The 20712-nt window shown below is 39.6% G+C and overlaps 1 protein-coding gene across 1 annotated transcript in view; it reads left to right on the top strand.

Annotated features, from left to right (window-relative positions):
- The window catches only part of COL4A3 (collagen type IV alpha 3 chain), a 133620-nt gene that overhangs the window by 86483 nt on the left and 26425 nt on the right, over positions 1–20712 (top strand). The window contains exons 22-34 of the mRNA XM_027119737.1: positions 1827–1919; positions 2418–2513; positions 5586–5656; positions 6452–6634; positions 8590–8758; positions 11024–11116; positions 11729–11830; positions 13696–13793; positions 14359–14509; positions 14871–14984; positions 15975–16142; positions 17377–17466; positions 17830–17964. Of these exons, the coding sequence (XP_026975538.1) occupies positions 1827–1919; positions 2418–2513; positions 5586–5656; positions 6452–6634; positions 8590–8758; positions 11024–11116; positions 11729–11830; positions 13696–13793; positions 14359–14509; positions 14871–14984; positions 15975–16142; positions 17377–17466; positions 17830–17964 (1563 nt within the window). The remainder of the gene's footprint in view (positions 1–1826; positions 1920–2417; positions 2514–5585; positions 5657–6451; positions 6635–8589; positions 8759–11023; positions 11117–11728; positions 11831–13695; positions 13794–14358; positions 14510–14870; positions 14985–15974; positions 16143–17376; positions 17467–17829; positions 17965–20712) is intronic.

The following is a 20712-nucleotide window of genomic DNA, read 5'->3' as shown; positions in this document are numbered from 1 at the left end:
AAACTCTTAGTAGTAATAAAATAATTCAGTTAAGTGTCTAGTTATATGAGCAATATTAAAAATAAAGGGAGTTCCCTGGTGTTCTAGTAGTTAGGATTTGGCACTTCCACTGCCGTGGCCTGGGTTCAATCCCTGGTCGGGGAACTAAGATCCCAGAAGCAGCGCATCACGGCCTAAATAAATAAATAAATAAATAAATAAATGAATAAAAGCTTTCCTTTAGGCTAACAACAATCTAAGAAATTATCCTATTAACAGAAGACAATGTCTAAGAACAAGCTGTTAAGCTATGGAATGGATCTATGGAAAACTAAGCAAAGCAAAACTCAACAAAAATACTTTACTGTATATCAGGGGTTTGAACAACTTCTAGCCCTCCAAGTCTTTCTCCAGGTGTAGGTTTTGTGTCCTCATTTTATCGATGACAAGCCTGATACGCACAGCTCACGAAGCTCAGGAATGTTCAAATCAGGATCTGGCCCACAGGGCGCCTGCTGTAGATCAGCTCCCGCTCCAAAGGCACCATGCTCCCTCGCCCTTCCGAGACTGTTCTTGTTTCTTACGCTTTCTTCTCTAAGCAACACCTATCTGTCCTTCCTGTTGGAGCTTCAAAGTCCTGCAGAAAGTTTTCACTGAGCCCACCTACCTCTTATAACACTCAGGTTTATCCTGATCATAGAATTTTCCACATTGCTTGTCTGAGTCAGTTTCCCCTATAAGACTCAAAGCTCTTTGAGGTCAGGGAGTGTCTCATTTACTCTTTGAAGCCCAGCATACAGCACGGGGGCTGGAACATTGTAGGTACTCAAATATTTGTTGAGTTAAATATGAAATGAATATGAAAATGTATAAGTATCTACAAATGTGTAAAAGTATACATGAATCTACGTTAAGTATAAAAGTGCCATAAGATTTTACTTTTTTTTCTATTTTTTAAATTCAGTTTGTTTTATTGAAGTATAATTGATGTACAACATTATATTAGTTTCAGGCGTACAACATATTGATTCAATATTTGTATATATTATGAAATGATCATCACAGTGTCTAGTTAGTGTCTGTCACCATACGTAGTTACAATTTTTCTCTTGTGATGAGAACTTCTAAGACCTATTCTCTTAGCAACTTTCAAATGTGCAATACAGTGTTATTAACTATAGTTACCATGCTGTATATTTCATCCCTATGATGTATTTGTTTTATAAGTGGAAGTAGATTTTACTGTTCAGAGATAACTACCCATTCAACTTAAAGACACAGATAACTGGATCACAAAATAAGCATTCTTTCATAATGGAACAGACATAATATAACACATACATATTCCATCCAAATTAAATGTTTCCACTGTTACCTGTTGCTCTGAAATTGGGGGAAGCTATAGGTATTGTTTGTACATATTTAGTTTCATCAGCATTGCCTTCAACCTATATTGGAAATGGCAAGACCAAAAATTAGATCATAGAACACAACAATTTGAGAGAATTAACTATTGACTGTACCATTATAATAGCAGATGTATGTGGAAGACTGGGAACAGCTTTCTTGAAAAGCTGCTTTAAGAATGACAAACTTGGGCTTCCCTGGTGGCACAGTGGTTGAGAGTCCACCTGCCGATGCAGGGGACACGGGTTCGTGCCCTGGTCTGGGAAGATCCCACATGCCACTGAGTGGCGAGGCCCGTGAGTCATGGCCACCGAGCCTGCGCGTCTAGAGCCTGTGCTCCGCAACGGGAGAGGCCACAACAGTGAGAGGCCCCCGTACCGCAAAAAAAACAAAAACAAAAACAAAAACGAAAAACTAGCTTTGGTGTTTTCTCTTTGTAGGTGGTATTGTTCTTCGCAGAGGTCCCCCTGGAGATGGTGGACCTCCAGGCCATACAGGGTCTCCAGGAATCCCGGGAGTCGATGGGCCCAAAGGTTGGTTCAATCAGTGATGTTTCTCAACTAGAATAAGCCATTCTCATCATCTTTATTATCACTGATTTTATATTTCCCTGAGACAACAATGACCCCAAAATAGCAGACAGTCAGAGACGGCTTCTTTTCCAAAAGGATTACCTAACAGTATTTATTTATCTGGAAATGAATCATTTATTTAGCACCTGTGTAATAAATCATTGGCTCTTCCTAGAATGTGGGTTGTAGCCTGCACTCGAGGAGAGAAACACTGAAATAGTAAATATTTAATACTAGGCTCTTGGGATTTCCTCTCTCAGAACGCAAAAAATAAGCTCAGATAAAGTAAGCAGGTATAATAGATGAATGATGTTTTTATTAATATGTACAATGTCCTAAATGATTTTCAATACATGAAAAAATTTTTAGGCGTAACGAATGATCGTGTGGTTCGAAAATATGTCCTTTCTAAGGACTCGTCATGGGTTTGTGAGTGATGCAAGTGTGTTCTCATTGCAGGGGAGCCAGGCCTTCTGTGCACACAGTGTCCTTGTGTCCCGGGGCCTCCAGGCCCCCCAGGATTGCCGGGGTTAGATGGCGTAAAAGGATTTCCAGGTACAGACAATTTGCACACAAGTATCTTTTCAAGTACCGAAAGGGTCGATTCATTGGGCAGGAAAAAAAGGCATCAGACTGCTAGATGTCCGGATGTGGTTTATATGAATTTAGAGGGAGACTTTCAGAAACACACTCTGTTAACATAAAGTAAGCCAAAAATCCCATAAAAGCTGGCATTTCCCCTTATTCCGTCTTAGTTGCTGAACTCTAGCAAACCACTGTGTTATCCAGGAATTGTAAACACACTTTTCTACAGGGGACCAGCTGGTAACTCGGAGGAGTGAAGCAGCCATACCAAACACAAACCACTTTTTTCTTCCTTAAAGAAATAAGCCCCTGGGACTTCCCTGGCAGTCCAGTGGTTAAGACTCTGGGCTTCCACTGCAGGGGGTGAGGGTTCGATCCCTGGTTGGGGAATTAAGATCCTGCAGGCTGAGAGACGTAGCCAGAAAAAAAAAAAAAAAAAAAAAATGCAAGAAACTGTCTCCCATTCTTTTTTTCAAGAGACATGACCCTTCTCAGTCTAATTTTTCATGTGCCCCCTTCTGATATCATCATGGGCACATGCACTATTTCACATTATGCTTAACCGTACAAGCACGATAACAAAGTTCACCCGTGGCCCCAGTGCCGGGGAAGATAGGGAGTGGTGAGGACTTCAGTAAACTGAAGGGGCTCCGCGGTAAACGGGAAGGTGCCACGAGGTGCTCAACTCCACCCTGTTGTTACTTGGCAGCCTTTTAGGCTCTGTGCTAATAAATCTTCCAATCTTTCATGGGAAGAATAACATTGGGATTTTTTATCTGAAATCTCATGTTTTAAAAAAAATTAGCCGTCAACTTTTGAAGGAAAAAACATTTCATAGGCCAGTACCCTGAGGACTAAATAAAGCGTATGTCGCTTCCCTTGTCGACCTCTGTGCCGGACTAGAGCTCTCCACCTCAGCACTGTTGCTCCAGGCTGGCTCTGCCTCGGCTCTCCTACCTTCCCCTTCCCTGGTCATAGAAATGACCATGGACAAAGCCTTGAAGTAGAAAAAAGTCTCTATTTTATTAGTTGGGTTCCTCTGCCCCTGTACCACTCTGCTGGCCACCCAGGGCCTTCACGTGGTATCACACACCATCTAGGTTCTGCCATTAGCACCTTGGTCTATAGACATCATCCTCAAATGATTTCTCATTAACTAATAAGAGCTCTCAAGTTACGGAGCCCTTGCTCAGTGCCCTAGGCATGGTTCTAGATGTCTTCTGTGCCTCCAGCCCTTAGTCCTCATGTCAACCCTAGAGCTAAGTGTTACATTAACCCCATTTAACAGATGAGGAAGCTGAGGTATCAGATGACATAGCTAATAAGCGGTAGAGCCTGACTCCAGTCCAGACACTCTCCTCTGGAGACATGCTCCCGCCTTCTACACTGGAACCCCTTAATTGCTGTACCAGGCGCTGCCCTTTGAGCCAAGTTAATCCAAAGCTCTACCTTAGGAGCTAAGAGCTAAAAGCTCTACCTTTGGAGATAAGAGCATGTTTGCATGTTACCACCATCCAGTAGACATTTGCATTGACACAGAGTCTTCGGGGAGGCTTGGTCTCAGTCCAAAGAAGAAAGGCTCACTGTGGCAGCTGCGAGCACTGCGGCCAGCCGGTAGAGGACATCATTAGGGCAGGGATCCTTTGTCACCCTCAAATCCTACCCACTTCTTCATGAAGGCCTTAGTTGCTTTGCAGTCACTGCCCCCTGACTCGCTGAGACAAGCCTGACGGGAAAGGATGGGGCAAAGAACAGGGGGCAGTGTTTTTCATACAGCTCCTATTTGAGGCCCAAGTCTCTGGGGGAAATGTTAAAACAAAAACTAAAAAGAAGGGAGGAAGGTAAAGAACAAAAGGAAAGCCATCGTAATTTTCCTACATCCCCAGAGCGATCTCTGGCCCAAGGCTAGTGATGCAGGCGGGCAGCTCACTGCTGCTAACCAACCGGTCGCATTGCTGTATTTTCCTTGGTTTTCCTACATTTGAGACACTACAGGTATAGCTCAAAGAGATACATAAGCAGTAAAACTGTTTGGATTACTATACAAAACATTCTCCTGGCTTAGATCTTGCAAAAAAAAAATCTGAATAAACATTTGTTAATAAACTGACCTGAGATCCGTCCAAAAGATCCTCTAAAGGGATCCTCTTTACAGAGATAGTTAAATAGAGGAAGTATAAAATCATCCAGTAAAATGCAATTTGGCAACCGATATACAAAGCCTCAGAAAGATTTGTACCTGTTTGGACCTGCAGTTACACTTTTAGCAATTTATTGTAAAGGAAATCTTTGGATAAATTTGCAGAACTAAATATCCAGAGGTATTTATCATAGCACTGTTTACAACAACTAAAGTTGAATAAGACAATCTAAATGTCTAAACATAGCCGTTAGCTGAATGAATGATGGTTCACCCATACAATAGGCTACCGTGCAGCCATTTAAAGGGAAGCTATAAGTCCATATTTATTGACATATGTACAGTATGATTCCAAAAAAGTGTATTATGAGACCTATGCATTTATGGATATAAAATTTTATGACTAATGCACATGAAAATTTTAGCAAATACTGTCTTCTGGTGGTAGATTTATGCGTGATTTTTTTTTGAATTTTATTTTATTTTATTTTTATACAGCAAGTTCTTATTAGTTATCTATTTTATACGTATTAGTGTATATATGTCAATTCCAGTCTCCCAATTCATCACACCACCACTGCCCCCGTATGTGTGATTTTTATTCTCTTCTTTCTGTATTTTTTTTTACAATGAACACCCATTACTTTTATCATTAGAAGAAAAAAATGTGTCTCCTTAAAATTATAAAAACAAGAATTTTAGGAAGCTAAAATTTAAGAGTTCTTGTTTTGAATGTTCTCTCTTATTCCAGTTATTTACTCCCATTCTTACCTTGCACTGTGTGTTTTAATAAAGAACTTTTCTTTCTTCAGAAGAAGACATCCTATTTTCTTCACATACTGCATTACCCTGGCTGTTCAGAGTTTGTGTTCAATGTATACTTAATAATTTACTGCTTTCAGGAAGACAAGGGGCAGCTGGCATTAAAGGAATCCCAGGGTCCCCAGGAAGCGCTGGTCTTCCAGGATTTCCGGTAAGATTTCATGGTTTTAAAGCTTTATTTACTTTCAATTTGGAAAATGGAGCCCTCTGGAAATATCGTTGCGCCCCATATAAGTTGTCAGTTTGGTGCCTGGCAAGGAGCACTTAATAGTAAAGCACTTAGTAGATACTTGTTGGTTGAATGAATAAATGAATGATGTGCGAAGGAATAAGTGAATGAATTAATGAACTTATAATCATTTCAAATGGTATCAGAGACAGAAGCTGATCAGTGGCTGCCTGGGGCTGAGGCTGGGAACAGGGATGGGCTGCAGATAGATTTGCGGGAATTTGGAGGAGTGGTGGAAACATCCTAACACTGGATGGTGGTGATTGTGGCATGAATGTGTAAATTTACTAAAAATCATTGAATTGTATTCTTACAAAAGATTCATTTTATAATATGTAAATTATACATCAATAAAGTTGTTAAAAATTTAAATCAGAAAGTTATACTTGGATAAATATATTTAAATCAAATTATCCATAGATGCATATGGAAATTTACCAGTATTCTAACATAATCTGAATTATGATGAAGGTTGTATCATATTGAATTATATTATTGTATATATATTGCATTGAATTACACTAATTGAATTTTTTTTATAGTTTTGGAAGAAAAAGATAAAGCCAAAAAGCTTGAAATTTTACTTATGGGCCAAAGAAAGGGTCTGGAAAAAAAATTCATGTTCATTAAAATTGAAAAGTTCTTATTGACATTTTTAAATATTGACACAAGAACTGTACCCAAATGCAAGGTAGACTCATTTTTGTACCACCCTAGGGATTGCCGGGTGATCAGGGTCATCCAGGACTTAAAGGAGAAAAAGGTGAAGCATCTCGGCCAGAGAGACAAGTGGGTGCCCCAGGGGATCCAGGGCTCCGAGGACATCCTGGAAGAAAGGGCTTGGATGGAATTCCTGGAACTCCGGGAGTAAAAGGATTACCAGGACCTAAGGGAGAACCGGTTGGTATCTAGACACTTTTTTCAAATTACCCTCCCTCTGAATGAAGGACTCTAAAGTTAAGACATCAGATGATTTCTTTTCAAAAAAAAAAAAAAAAATTGTTGGCCATTCAGCACAGTTCATCCCTTTAACTGCAGGATGAGGCATCTTCAAATGAGCAGTAATAACCCAAACAAATATTTATAGTATTTTGACAAAAAAAAATAGCACTCCATGGTTTTTTTAGCCCATAGAAAATTCTGCATTGATAATGACCTTGTTTCCTGCACAAGTTACAATTCCACATTTGTATCAAATGAGTTTTTAGGGAAGTTCAGAAAATGATTAATAATGGAAAGTTTTAGTCAGCGTTTGGGGGACAATGTTCATTCTTTTAAGTAAAAATAAATGCATAAGAGGACAGAATATTTAGGGCTTTGTCATTTGGGTAAATGTTTTGTCATTTACCATATTTAAGTTTATATAATTCTGTCTCTTTTCATGGGATGGAATCTCTCACACGTTCAAGTGAGAGGTTCCTACCAGGATCTTTTTTTTTTTTAGCATCTTTATTGGAGTATAATTGCTTTAAAATGGTGTGTTAGTTTCTGCTTTATAACACAGGGAATCAGCTACACATATACATATATCCTCATATCTCCTCCCTCTTGCATCTCCCTCCCACCCTCCCTATCCCACCCCTCCAGGTGGTCACAAAGTACCGAGCTGGTCTCCCTGTGCTATGCAGCTGCTTCCCACTAGCTACTTAGTTTACATTTGGTAGTATATATAAGTCCATGCCACTCTCTCACTTCGTCCCCAGAATCTGTTTTTAAATGTCATAGAGGCAGAGGCTGAGAACCTATCGCATGTATCTGAGAAGTTTGCAAGGCATGCTGCCCAGCCTGTTTTATAAAATCCCAGTTTCTCCCAGGGTTAATCAGTGTCGTCCAATACAAAGGGTTTCACCTCAAGCAAAGAAACTCGTCAAACAAATTTAAAGATTCACTCACAGACCCTTTAGTATGAGAATATGAGTGGTGACTCCCCAGGTTGTGGATATGATATGCAGACTTTCCTAAACCTTTTAACTACAAAACGCTTTTTGAGTGGAAGCAGCTAGCAGGGCCAATGTTTCAGACTCTCTTTGGCAAACTGTCAGCGGCCCCTCCAGAGTGGCGGTTATCCTTAAAGAGGGCTGGGGTTGGGAACTCTTTAGGTCTGATATCAAGACAGTTCACGTGATGCTTCCATTTGCATCGCCCTAGTTTTTTTTATTAGTTCCAGTAAAGAAGTCCCAGAAAGTAAGAGAAAATCAAGGAACTGATTTGAGTCTTACACCCTGCGATTATGAAAGAAGGATTACTCAGTCCCGCATTGACACTAAACGATGAAAAATCCAGTCAAATTTATTATTTGGGGCCATGTTGGAGAAGAAGGGGAACTTCGATTATTTTGTCAAATTCAACTTCTTTAAAATAAACAACTCATTTTCAAAGTGACAGACTATGGAATTAACAACAAAAAAAATATTTTATAAGAAAAAAATTACTATAGATAGAATATCTCCTTTATAATGAAAATACCTGGTGAAAAACCAATCAAATTAAAGTTTGCTGTACTGGTTTTATTTTAGAAATGTGCCAGTAACATGAATGTCACCTCTAATGCCATTTGAGTTGTTGGCCAATTTGAGCTAAGTTTTTGGGGCTGTTGTCATATGTGGCATCCCATTGTAGGACACCTTAAGTGGGACTCAAGAGAGTTAATGAAATGTTGCTGGATTCCAAAGGGCAAAACAACAGACATCATTCAGTGCTCTTATTTTAGGAACAATGCCCTTCAGGTAACAACTGCTTTTTAATTCAAGATCTTCTCCATGGCAACCTAACTGGTATTCATATTCACGGTGAGGTTAGCCTGTGTAAAGGGATACTGGACGAATCACTATCCAAACATATTTCTATTGATACAGGCCCTGAGGGGGGAGAAGGGAGACCAGGGTCTTCCAGGGGATCCTGGCATCCCTGGGTCCCCAGGACCTGCAGGACCGGCTGGACCATCAGACTATGGACCTTGGGGAGAGCCTGGTCCAAAGGGCACTCAAGGACTTCCTGGAGCCCCTGGACCACCTGGAGAAGCCGGTTGGTTAGTTTTCTTTCCAGTCCTGTTTTCCTGTGGAGTGGGTTGATGGTTCCTAGCGCTAGTGAAACTCCCTCAAGACTAATGAATAGAAACATGCTTCTAGTAAATAGACGATGTCAACTTGTAGACACTGGGAAATAACATGTAGGATATGGTAGAGATAATCCTTTTTTTCCCTGTTAGTGAGCAGTACAGCTGATATTTCCTAGGAATACTGGAAATTTCATTACTGATATAAATACACAGAGTGAATAGATCCTAAGAGATGAGTGGAAGTTAGCTACGATAAACAAAGGGAAGGCAAAAACCTATAGGATTGATCTTGAGAAGCCTTTTCCTGGGCCCAGGGCCCACTCATGTTATTGCAAATTTGTTCTTTTTGATTCATAACTTCATAAATGGTTTCTAAATAAAACTTCAAAGTATCTAAGACAAATGAAGAAAAGTTGTCTTGATAATAAAGTCCCGTTAATTTGGGGATCCACGTATACTGAACGTACTTGCGGGATTCAGGAGGGATCTGAACCTCAATGTTTATCTGTGGTGGAGAACGTGGCGAAAGATGAGAATTTCACGTTACTGACAGTGTTAAACAAATAATGCTACCATGGTCGATTTTTACTTCTAAAATCACTTTAGAGACCCAAAAAACCACTGGTCTCCAAAGCTTTTTATAGCCTCCATCACCAGGAATAAAATTTTGAGTGCAGTATCCCCAGTAGTATTCACGTACAGGTGACCCTCAGATAACGCGGGAGTTAGGACGGGCAACCCTCTATGTGTATAACTTAGAGTCAGCCCTCCTATGTGTGGTTCCTCCGTATCTGTAGTTCATGTAGTACTCTAGTATTTACTATTGAAAAAATCCGCGAATGAGTGAACCCTCGTGGTTCAAACTTGTGTTGTTCAAGGGTCACCAGTATATTATAAATTGTATGCATGCATTTCTGTCCACACACGTATGTAAATCTTATTTTGTGATTATTCATACATGTGTATTTTTTTCTGCACCTTACCTTTGAGGCTGCTATTCTAATCCAGGGATTGGCAAACCATGGCAGACCTCAGTCTCAATCCAGCCCACCTCCCACTCATGTATAGTTCCCAAGCTAAGAATGTTTTTTATATTTTTAGATGATTGGGAAAAAACCTTTTGAATAATATTTTGTGACATGTAAAAATTATATAAAATTCAAGTTTCAGTGTCTATATAGTTGTATTGGCACACAGCTATGCTCATGTGTTTACAGATTGTTCCTGGCTACTCTCACACTAGGATAACAGAGTTGAGTAATTGCAACAGAGAACCACCTGGGCCATAAAGTCTAAGTTATTTACTATCTGGTCCTTTACTAAAAAAGTTTACTCAGCCCTCTTCTAATCCATTTTCAGATCTTCTTCTGTTCTTTCTAAATGTGAATTTTTAGTGAAGGACTCCACTGTCATAAAATATATTTTTACCAAATTTTCCCCATCACATTACTGTAAACTTATTCTTTCTATAAATATATGAATATATGGACAATACTGATCACTAACATGTTTTTAATATTGGCCACTGTGATCAGAATGTTATCTCAAATCTTTACCAGTGACACAGGCATTATTTTCTCAACACATGAGGAACTTATGTTAAAAAACATGCCCGGGCTTCCCTGGTGGCGCAGTGGTTGAAAGTCCACCTGCCGATGCAGGGGACACGGGTTCGTGCCCCGGTCCGGGAAGATCCCACATGCCGTGAAGCGGCTGGGCCCGTGAGCCATGGCCGCTGAGCCTGCGCGTCCGGAGCCTGTGCTCCTCAACGGGAGAGGCCACAACAGTGAGAGGCCCGCGTACCGAAAAAAAAAAAAAAAAAAAAAAGCAGGGCCAAGAATCAAGCCTTACTTCATGTTTTGTCCAATAAACCATACTGCCTTCCTGTGAAAACTAGTCACCCAATAAATAAATATCCTACTAGTATTCACCAGCAGTTAGGCTGAATTCCATATTATCAATATTTTTAAAAATAGGCTCTCTTTTAATAGACCAGCATGTTGGGCTCTTAATTAAAACAAGGCTTAGACAATAGTAGATGCTTACATATATTTGTCAGTGGAATTTCTATGAGCTGGTCATCTGTAAGCCAGTTTTGAAGCCTATGGAAGCAGATTAGTTTTTATATTCCTTAGGGTATGTTTATGAACCCCTTATAATTGTGTTTTTCCCTTCTGAAGAAAGAAAAGCTTCAATATGCATGCCAATCTTATGATGCAAATTTTCTTAAGGTCCTAAGGGAGAAATCGGTGTTTTGACACCAGTTCCAGGGCCCCCAGGACCTCCTGGAGCCCCAGGCCGTGCTGGCCCCCAAGGTCCACCTGGTGAGTATCCCTTTGCCACATCTGGTACATGGCATCAGATGGCACCCTGACTCTCCTAGTTATAACTCTCCCATTCTAAGGAAAGCATATAGTCACTGGCTCCAAAAAAAACAGTGCAGGCCAGAAGGGACAAGCCAACAGACAGGAGACTTGCTGTTGTCCTTTGAGGTTCCCCAGATTATTCCTGTTAGTCCTTCTGATTCCAAAACAGAATCTCTACCATTACTTAAGAGGAGTTGGAATGCAGAACAATCTGCATGGATTTTTGGTGGAGGAGCAAGGAGTGTGGGCTGGTGTTTAATCAGGACAGTTCCACAGCTTCTTCATTTGAAAACTTACCTTCTTTGCCAACATCGTCTAAATCTTAACTTTGCATTGATGGAGGGAGACATATAGTTCAAGATATCGAGAATATTTCTTTTTAGGAGTTAAATTATATTTTCAAAATTATTTGCACCTCCTAATGATTAGCTCATTGCATAGAAAGGGGGAGGAAGGTGGGGTTATTATTTCTTAATTTTCAAAAAGATCTGGGATGACCCAGAAACAAACATTTTGTTTTAAGGCAAGATAAAGGGAAGGCGCTGATGTAAATGTATGCATGTTTTTAAGGTATCCCTGGATCCACAGGAAAATGTGATCTGGGTCTTCCTGGGCCCGATGGTGAACCAGGAATTCCAGGAATCGGATTCCCTGGGCCTCCTGGACCTAAGGGTAAATTAAAAAAAATTTTTAAACATAAGTTTCATTGTGGGTATTTATAAAATATAAATACGTATAATAAATAATATAGGAAATATCCATTAAATCCTTTAAAATGATGTTTTCCAGCAGTCTTAAATGGGAAAAAACCTTACAATAATTTTAGTGAAAAAGGGAGAATTCACATTGGTTTATGCAATCTCATCGCAGTCATATTTTTTAAAGTACACAGAAAAAAACGTAAGGAAATTCACTAAAATGGTAATAGTGATTCTTCTTGATTGTGGGATTATGAGGAATTTATTCTTGTTAATAAATGCCTGTACTTTGTACATTTACACATTTCTTCACCTTATACATTTCTTTTATAATTTAAAAAAAAACTGTTAAATCACAGACAGCTGATCTCCCTATATACTCCCAAATAAATTATGGAAGTTATTTTCCTTTAGGGAAAAATGCTGTTTCTCATCAAAGCGGGAAAACACTCCAAAGAAATCCAGATGCTAAGAACTCAAACAGTAACCTGAGGCTCCCTGCTGACACATACATCACAGTCCTGTCCAGGATGGCATATGAGTCATCTCAGTCCCTGGGATGTCCCATAGAACTTCAGATTTTATGATAATTTCATGTTTGTTTCAATATTGTTGGAAGTGCTTATCCAAATATAATCCATTTTTTGGTGCTTCATCTCTTACATTAATATGTCAGCAATGTTTATCACCCATCAGTTCTGCCCAAATATAGGAATATTGATCTCAATTTATGAGTATTTGAAATAGAAAACATAGTCACATTTCTCACATGGTCCCAAGAATGGCTTTGACTCCAGTTTCTTAGATTTCTTCCCAGTGATCTTGAAGTAATGCAACCTGGCCCATGTTTTAGCCAAGTGCTTCATGGACCCTGCCTTGAGACATTGCATCCTAGCTTGTCACCCTATGGATTTGCCTTCTGGAAGGAGACTGTAAACTATGGGAAACAGAACTAGCATAAGGGCTTCTTGAAAGTGGAGATTCAGAATTTCCCAGTTGAACCTAATAAATCCCATGAAATAACTGTGAATTTAAAATTGGTCAAATTAGGGACTTCCCTGGTCGTCCAGTGGGTAAGACTCTGTGTTTCCAATGCATGGGGCCTGGGTTCTATCCCTTGTCGGGGAGCTAGATCCCACATGCATGCCGCAACTAAGAAGCCCACATGCCACAACTATGAGCCCACATGCCACAAAGAAGATCCCACGTGCCGCAACTAACACCCGACACGGCTAAAATAAATAAATAAATGAAACTGGTCAAATTAGGGGCACAAAGGAACTCTTTGAACGCAGCCTTGCTCTACCAGGCTTTCCTCTTTTGAACCACAGACCGGAGAAAAAGATGTGTGTTAACTCCTTTCTCAACTCTCCTACTATAAATGCGTAAAAGAGAAGTTAATGTTCAGTGGCTATTATAGAGCTTTAGGAAGTAATTCTCTTGAGCAACCCAGGTTAAGAAAGGCTACCTGGATGCTGGAAATGCTTTATATCTCGATCTGGGTCATGCTTGAGTAGATATATAGACACATTTAAAAATTCATTTGGCTGTACACAGTATGCAAAATACACTTTTTAAAAAAGGCACCCAAATGGTCATTCGGTATCAGTGGTTTAAAGAATTGCTCAATCAGACTTTAGTGGTGCTAAACAACAAGAGTGGAGAAGGTAATTTTTTAAACTGGGAACCAATTTAATCTGATTTGGAATTGACTTTTTTAAAGTGCTAATTTAGCGGTTGGCATTCTCATCATTTAAACTTTCATAAAAATATCTAAGAGCTACTGTTCAGAATCTTTTAAGACCTGTCTTACAACCTTTGTTATCTTTTTCTCTGTAGGAGACCGAGGTTTTCCAGGAACAAAAGGATCACCAGGCTGTCCTGGAGAAATGGGAAAGCCAGGGTTACCTGGAAAGCCAGGCCTCCCAGGAGTCAAGGTCTTTGAGAATTAAAATTCAGACTGATAATTGGGGAGGGGAGGGGAGGGGCAGTTACAGTCAGTCAGTTAGGATGCTTTGTGTGTAGAAATTGTCAATATATTTGTAGATGATGAAGATGCCGACTTTTTTAAAAGTTTCTCTGAACCATCACTCCCCTTTAGAAAGGAGAATAGAAGGTGTAAGAAGACCAATTTGCCTCTCTATTTCTTCCTTAATCTTCAGAAACATTCAGAGTACTTAAAATGGGAAAACTCTAGAAACAGACGTGGATATCTATGAGAAAAACTATCAAAAGGAGAGACATCTAGACTGTTTACAGAAAATTCCAGTCTTCTTAAAAAGTGGAGGCTATGAAGAATTACTAAGCACAGTTTTATTTAAAAAGTCAGCAACTACAATTGAAAAAGGAAAGTGGATGGAATGGTGGTGACTGTACAAAAGGGACATAGAACCTCCATCACGGAGACGTTATTTTCACGTAAATAGCCCTAAAGACCGGTCAATAGTCGATAAGGATTTGAAAGCATGATACAGTAAAACTAACGTAATTTCTGTGCTATAGGGAGAACCAGGGCTAGCCATGCCTGGAGAGCCAGGAGCACCAGGTTTGCCAGGAGAAAGAGGCAACTCTGGGGAAAAGGGAGAAAGTGGACTCCCTGGACTTCCAGGTCTCCCTGGAATTCCAGGAACTGGAGGGCTTGATGGACCACGAGGTAAAATAGCAAGTGTGATTGCTTTTCTCCACTGTGAGCTCAGCTAAAATGCTGCAGATTGAATGTGTAGGTGCTCTAGGGGTGAAGAACTCTTCTCAAACTTCCAGCTCAATAAATTGAACGTGCGAGCCTTAATTAACTTTCCATTCAAATTTCCATTCCATTGCTGCCCTACCTTTGTTCCCTCTTTCTTCCTTTCTTCCTTCTTTCCTTTTTAATGAGTGTCCTCTCTATAAGACATATCAATGGTATTAACTCTAAGTTCGATTCAGGAGGGAAAGTTATAAGAGAATGACTGGGATAGCAATACTAGGACCTTGAGTTTTGCCACCCGATTGTATTCTTGGACTCTATTTTGCAGGGGATCCAGGGCAGCCTGGACCACCTGGAGAAAGAGGCCCCCCAGGAAGGTGCAAAGAAAGTCTCAGTGGAGCTCAAGGACTTCCAGGCTTAAATGGATTGAAAGGGCAACAAGGTAGGGGGAGGCCCTTGAAACCAGTCACCAGGCGGGCAGATGACATGGGACTCCTGCTTTGAGTTTTGCTGCTTAACATGAGAACTATCCGGTAACAAGTCCTGACCACTGTTCAATGGGAAAAGTGATTTCAGAAACAAAAACCTGTTGTCACGAACTTGTTGCAGTGAATACCAACTGTAGAGTAAGAGACCTGAAGTTACTACAGTAAGATTGGTTTGTGTCTTATATGCAAGAAAATATGAACAATGAAGATATATACAGACGTATACTTACATATATATATATACATATAAACTCTCAAATAACTTTTATCTTTAATACTTTCATAGGTATATTAAAGTGGTAAATGTATCCTTATTATTGAAACAGAGTGAATGTATGCAAAGGTATATGTTCACAAGTTACAAACTAAAATACATAGATGGTTGCTTTACAAGCAACATAAAAGAAAGGGTATGAAAGTAAATCTAAATTATGAAAGCTAGGCGGTCATGGGAAGCTTACTATCTTTTTCGCTCCTCTCAGCCAGATCTGTGAACTGTTTCTGGGTAAAAAATCCTTTAGAACTCGCCTATTATACTTCTTATATGTTCACAAACAAAATTTTGGCCAAGAAGTTAATTGTTGTAGTGGTGCTGCTATTGTTTCTAGAAGCATCTGGTGGCTTGCCGCCACGCGAGTGGCTCTGTATGAATTCTGCCGGTTAAAGACTGCGCCACGGTCAGAAAGTGCATTCCCAAGATGTGCCTGCAGGACTAGAAAATAAATCTAAATTCTGCACTATCATTACTTCATGAATCATTGAAACACAGAATGTTAAATCCAGAAGGGATCTTAGAATTTTACAAAAGGGGACCTAAATCTATCAATTAGAAAAGTCTGTGGTTTGCCCACAATCACAGAGCTAAATATTTACAGCCATAAAATATATCTGGAGTTGGTGTGGAAAGCAATCGTGCGTTCATTCATTCATTCATTCATATATAGGCAGAAGAGGCGAAACGGGGCCAAAGGGAGACCCAGGTATTCCAGGCTTGGATAGGTCAGGATTTCCTGGAGAACCTGGACCACCAGGAATGCCGGGTCATCGAGGGGAGATGGGACCACCTGGTACAAAAGGATATCCAGGAAATCCAGGATTTTTAGGGCCACCAGGTACCCTTTATGTGCTTTTGTTTTTCTTCTTCTCTGTTCTTCCACATATTCCTTTTAAGGTAGCTGTGTAAACTAGAGACCCGCATAGGCTTTTGACTCTAAGCTTCTCTTTCATTTAGTATAAGTTTTTCTTCTGAGTTATTTGCAAGGAGCCAGAGGGCTGGGAACTGGTGGTAGTGGGATGGTCAAATTTCACAATTACCCACAATATGACTATTTTTGCTGTGTAATCTTGTTAATATATTACTAGTGCAATGTATTTGCTAGTATTTTGTTGAAATTTTTTGCATCCATATTTATAAGGGATACTTACTGGTCTGTTTTCTTGTGATGTTTTTGTCTGGTTTTGGTATCAGGGTAATGCTATCTTATTGAACAAGATGAGAAGTGTTTCCTCCTCTTGTATTTTCTAGAAGAGTTTGTGAAGAATTGATATGCTTTAAATATTTGATAGAGTTCACCAGTGAAGTCACCTGGGGCTTGGGTTTTCGAGAGAAGTTTTAAAATTACTAATTCAATCTCTTTACTTCTTATAGATCTATTCAGATTTTCTGTTTCTTCTTGAGTCAATTTTGGTAATCTGTGCCTCTTCTAAGAATTGGATTTTCTGGCCTGTCATTATTCATAGTATTCCCTTATAATTCTTTTATTTCATCACTTATTATGGTTTATATGTTTGGGGGAGAATATTTCAATAGTCTTCTCATGGCATAAGGACCTCACTGGTCTCTCCTCCAGAGAAGAATCCAGAATAAGAACTTAATCTGCTAATTAACCTTTCATTTACATTATTGAGCTACTATCATATGCCATCACTGTTCCAGACCCTAGAGACACATTGGTGGATAAGACTCCACCTCGAACAATGGGGAACACGATAACAAACACATTTAAGAACTAAGTTCATCTAGCGACAAATGCTATGAAGAAAGTAAAATAAGGGAATATAACAAAGTTATTGATCAAGGGTTGGGACGAGGGAATGCTCCAAACCTTCAGCATATTTTCTCCTCATCCACAAGTGTGATTTGCTACCAACTTCCACATCCACGATGTAAAAAAAGACCATTTACTGACCCATCCCTAGATGAGTGGGATTTTTTTCCTGTTTACAGAAACCATTTTTTCAACACTCTTTCTCTCTTTCTAAGTATAATTCTTTTTATTTTATGGAGTGTTTCACTTTTCTCATTCTTTACAGCATGTGCTGCCTTGTGTTAATTTGTTTCCATAGGTGAAAAAGGAACGATTGGGATGATGGGGGTTCCCGGAAACATTGGCCCTCCGGGGCCTCCTGGGAAGCCAGGCACCCTGGGACAGAGGGGTAAGTGATAGAATATCTTTCCAGCTATCAGGAGGCATGAACAATGTTCATTTAATTAGCAGAAAAATAAATTATATTTTATTCTTTGAGGAGAAAGTAGTTCTGAGAAAACCTTATATTTGATTTTGCAGTTTTCTGTATTCCTTTGTCCCTTTTGAATAGTCATATTTTCTCCCTACAGGCTTAGACAACTACCCTCATGTGGCTGCCTGTTTGGGGGCAACTATTTATCAAGTTCTCAGCCCTGTTAACCTTTTTTGGTTTATCTGTCTTGTTTTGTTTTATGGTAAGCACTGTTAACTTTTGAATCCTCATGAACTTTTAAAGAATTAAGGAACTGATGTTGTTACGTCTGTCTCTTAGGGAGCTTTGGAATTCCAGGAGTAAAAGGCGAGAGAGGAGCCCCAGGTGCCAAAGGGGAACAAGGAGATAAAGGAATTCCAGGGCCTCCTGGAATATTACGCTTAGTCGGGGACAAAGGGGAACCAGGACTCAAAGGTACAAACGTTCTTATGTTTAGAACCAGAACATCAGAGCTGATTCTGGGACTAAGAAATTATCCAGGAAAATCCCTTTAGTTGACATAAGAGAACAGTGAGGACCAGGGTTTAATTTCCCGCCCAGGCTCACAAAGCCAGTTGGTGACTGAGTTGGACTAGAACTGGGTTTTGTGTGCCTTGAACAGTAATATGTTGCCTCCTTAAATCGTAACTTTTTATTTCCAAGTTAATTCTGCATTTTGGTCTGCTGTCTTTAAATTTTCACTAGCCAATCTTTAAATTCTAAGCCTCAAAACCCCCTTTTGCCAAGTATGGTGAAAATTAAACCTTTAGAAAATTCCACATAAAAAACTTCCCTGGCTGGAATAGAAAACTCCACCCCAAATTCAACTCTATTCTATCAGCTGCTAGGGTGAATTTTTCTGATTGCATCTAAAAACTGCTTCTTATACTCAGAATCCTTTGGAGAATAATTACTAAAGAGAAAATATGTTTTGATTACAAATCAGTGCCTTAAAAATGCTGTTATTTGGGCTTCCCTGGTGGCGCAGTGGTTGAGAGGCCGCCTGCCGATGCAGGGGACACCAGTTAGTGCCCCAGTCCGGGAATATCCCACATGCCGCGGAGCGGCTTGGGCCTGTGAGCCATGGCCGCTGACCCTGCGCATCCGGAGCCTGTGCTCAGCAACGGGAGAGGCCACACAGTGAGAGGCCCGCATACCGCAAAAAACAAACAAGCAAACAAAAAAAACAAAAAAATGCTGTTATTTGTTAACTATAGCTATTAAGCTCAAATTCAAACCCATTCAAATTATTTCAAGTTATTTAAGCACTTTGTATGACAGGTTTTTTTATATGATCAATACAGCCAATATCAAATCAAAATTTAAGAAGGTTTGCCTTGTGGTCTTCCTGATCCAATCTAACCCCAAGTAACTTTAATAAAACAAAGGATTTCTGGGTAAAATTAAATGTTTGCAGATCAAACCTATATAGCAGGGAAGAATAAAAGAAAAATGTGTTTGTAGTTGCAAAACCATATCAAGTTTTGAATAATTTGTAATCAACTTTGAGAAGTTAGATTGTAAGATTTGCTTTAAAAATTCTGGATAGAGTTCTGTAGACCAGGCTGGCAAGACTGAATAGCTGTCTCTCCCAGAATCAGGAAGGACTTCACAGAGGTAACATTGGAGCAGGGTTCTGGAGAGTGATTGAATCCAACTAATTTGCTAACTTAAAAAAGGATAATCAGGGACTTCCCTGGTGGTCCAGTGGTTAAGAATCCAATCTGCTTTCCAACACAGGGGATGCGGGTTTGATCCCTGGTCGGGGAACTAAGATCCCATATGCCGAGTGGCAACTAAGCCCGCGTGCCACAACTAGAGAGAAGCCCATGAGCTGCAACGAAGATCCCGCGTGCCGCAGCTAAAACCCAATGCAGCCAAATAAATAAATAAGTAAATATTTTTTTAAAAATAAATAAAAATAAAATAGCCATTCTGGCCTTTTGCTATTCCTCAAATGGGCCAAACTTTAAAAATAAATAAATAAAAGGATAATCATTGGGAAAAGAATCAGATTTTTTTCTATAAAGGAAAATTAGCAAGTAAAGGCCTTTTGGGTAGTCGCCCTTTAATCTGCTGTCCAAGGGATGGTTTAGTTCTGGGTGCAAACAGAAGACTGCATTACATTTTTAACAATAGAATAGAAAGTAGTATGAATTTTATAAAATTCTGCTAGAACTGGTCTAAGTCAAGATGTAAAAAAAAAAAAAAAATACTGGCACAAGTGTCCAGTCTTCATAAACTGTCGGACACCACTTCACTGGATTATTCTAGATGATTTAGGTAGTGTTGCAAACATTTTGAAAAAAATATGAATAGCATATCTGTGCCTACATAAACTAAAATTTGACTCTAACATCATGAATGCACAATGGGTACTAATTTACAATTAAAGAATTGTTTCTGTAAAATATATAGGGACACATGCTATTTTTATGCTTCTAGCAAAGTACAAGGTGCATGGAAGCTGTCCTACATGTTTCCTTTTGGCTTTTCAAACCCACAACCAAGGAGCAGAGATAGAACCACAACAACAACAAAAGATCATACTATCTAGGTCTCTCTAATTTCTATATGATTCATTTTTCGTCTGAGTTTCTGACTTAAAGACATCCACTGCAAATGTGGAAGAGCTATTGAAGGTATGAAAAGCAAAGTCGTCCTCTCCTCAAGGAGTCTGCATGGAAGATTTAGACATATGTACAAAAAGGTAAAGAATAATACAAAAGAACTGTTATGCTATTTTAGCAAAGACCTGTGAAGCCCTTCCCACATGCAGGTAGTGTTCCAAGCATTACAAATATTGACTCATTTAATTCTCACAACAACCCTAGGAGTAGGTTATTGCTGTCATCCCATTTTATAGATGGGAAATGGAAAGGTCATATTACTCAGTGTCACTCTGATAGGAAGTGCAGAGATGGACCTCACACTGATGTTGCTGGTTCCAAAGTCCATACTCAGCCTTCTCACTGTGCTGCCAGCTGGGTACCACTGGCAGTGAGCCTTGTGGGACATGAGCAAAGCAGAAAACACCTCAACCAGGGTAGTCAAAGAAGCCTCCATGAGCACAGGGAACTATATTCAGTATCCTGTAATAAACTATAATAGAAAATAATATGAAAAAGAACTTATACATGTATAACTGAATCACTTTGCTGTACAGCAGAAATAACACAACAT

The sequence above is a fragment of the Aethalodelphis obliquidens genome, unplaced genomic scaffold, assembly GCF_003676395.1.
Source record: "Aethalodelphis obliquidens isolate GAN/ISIS:26980383/991018 unplaced genomic scaffold, ASM367639v1 scaffold2, whole genome shotgun sequence".
NCBI lineage: Eukaryota > Metazoa > Chordata > Mammalia > Artiodactyla > Delphinidae > Aethalodelphis > Aethalodelphis obliquidens.
This window is presented reverse-complemented; position numbering and strand designations above follow the sequence as displayed.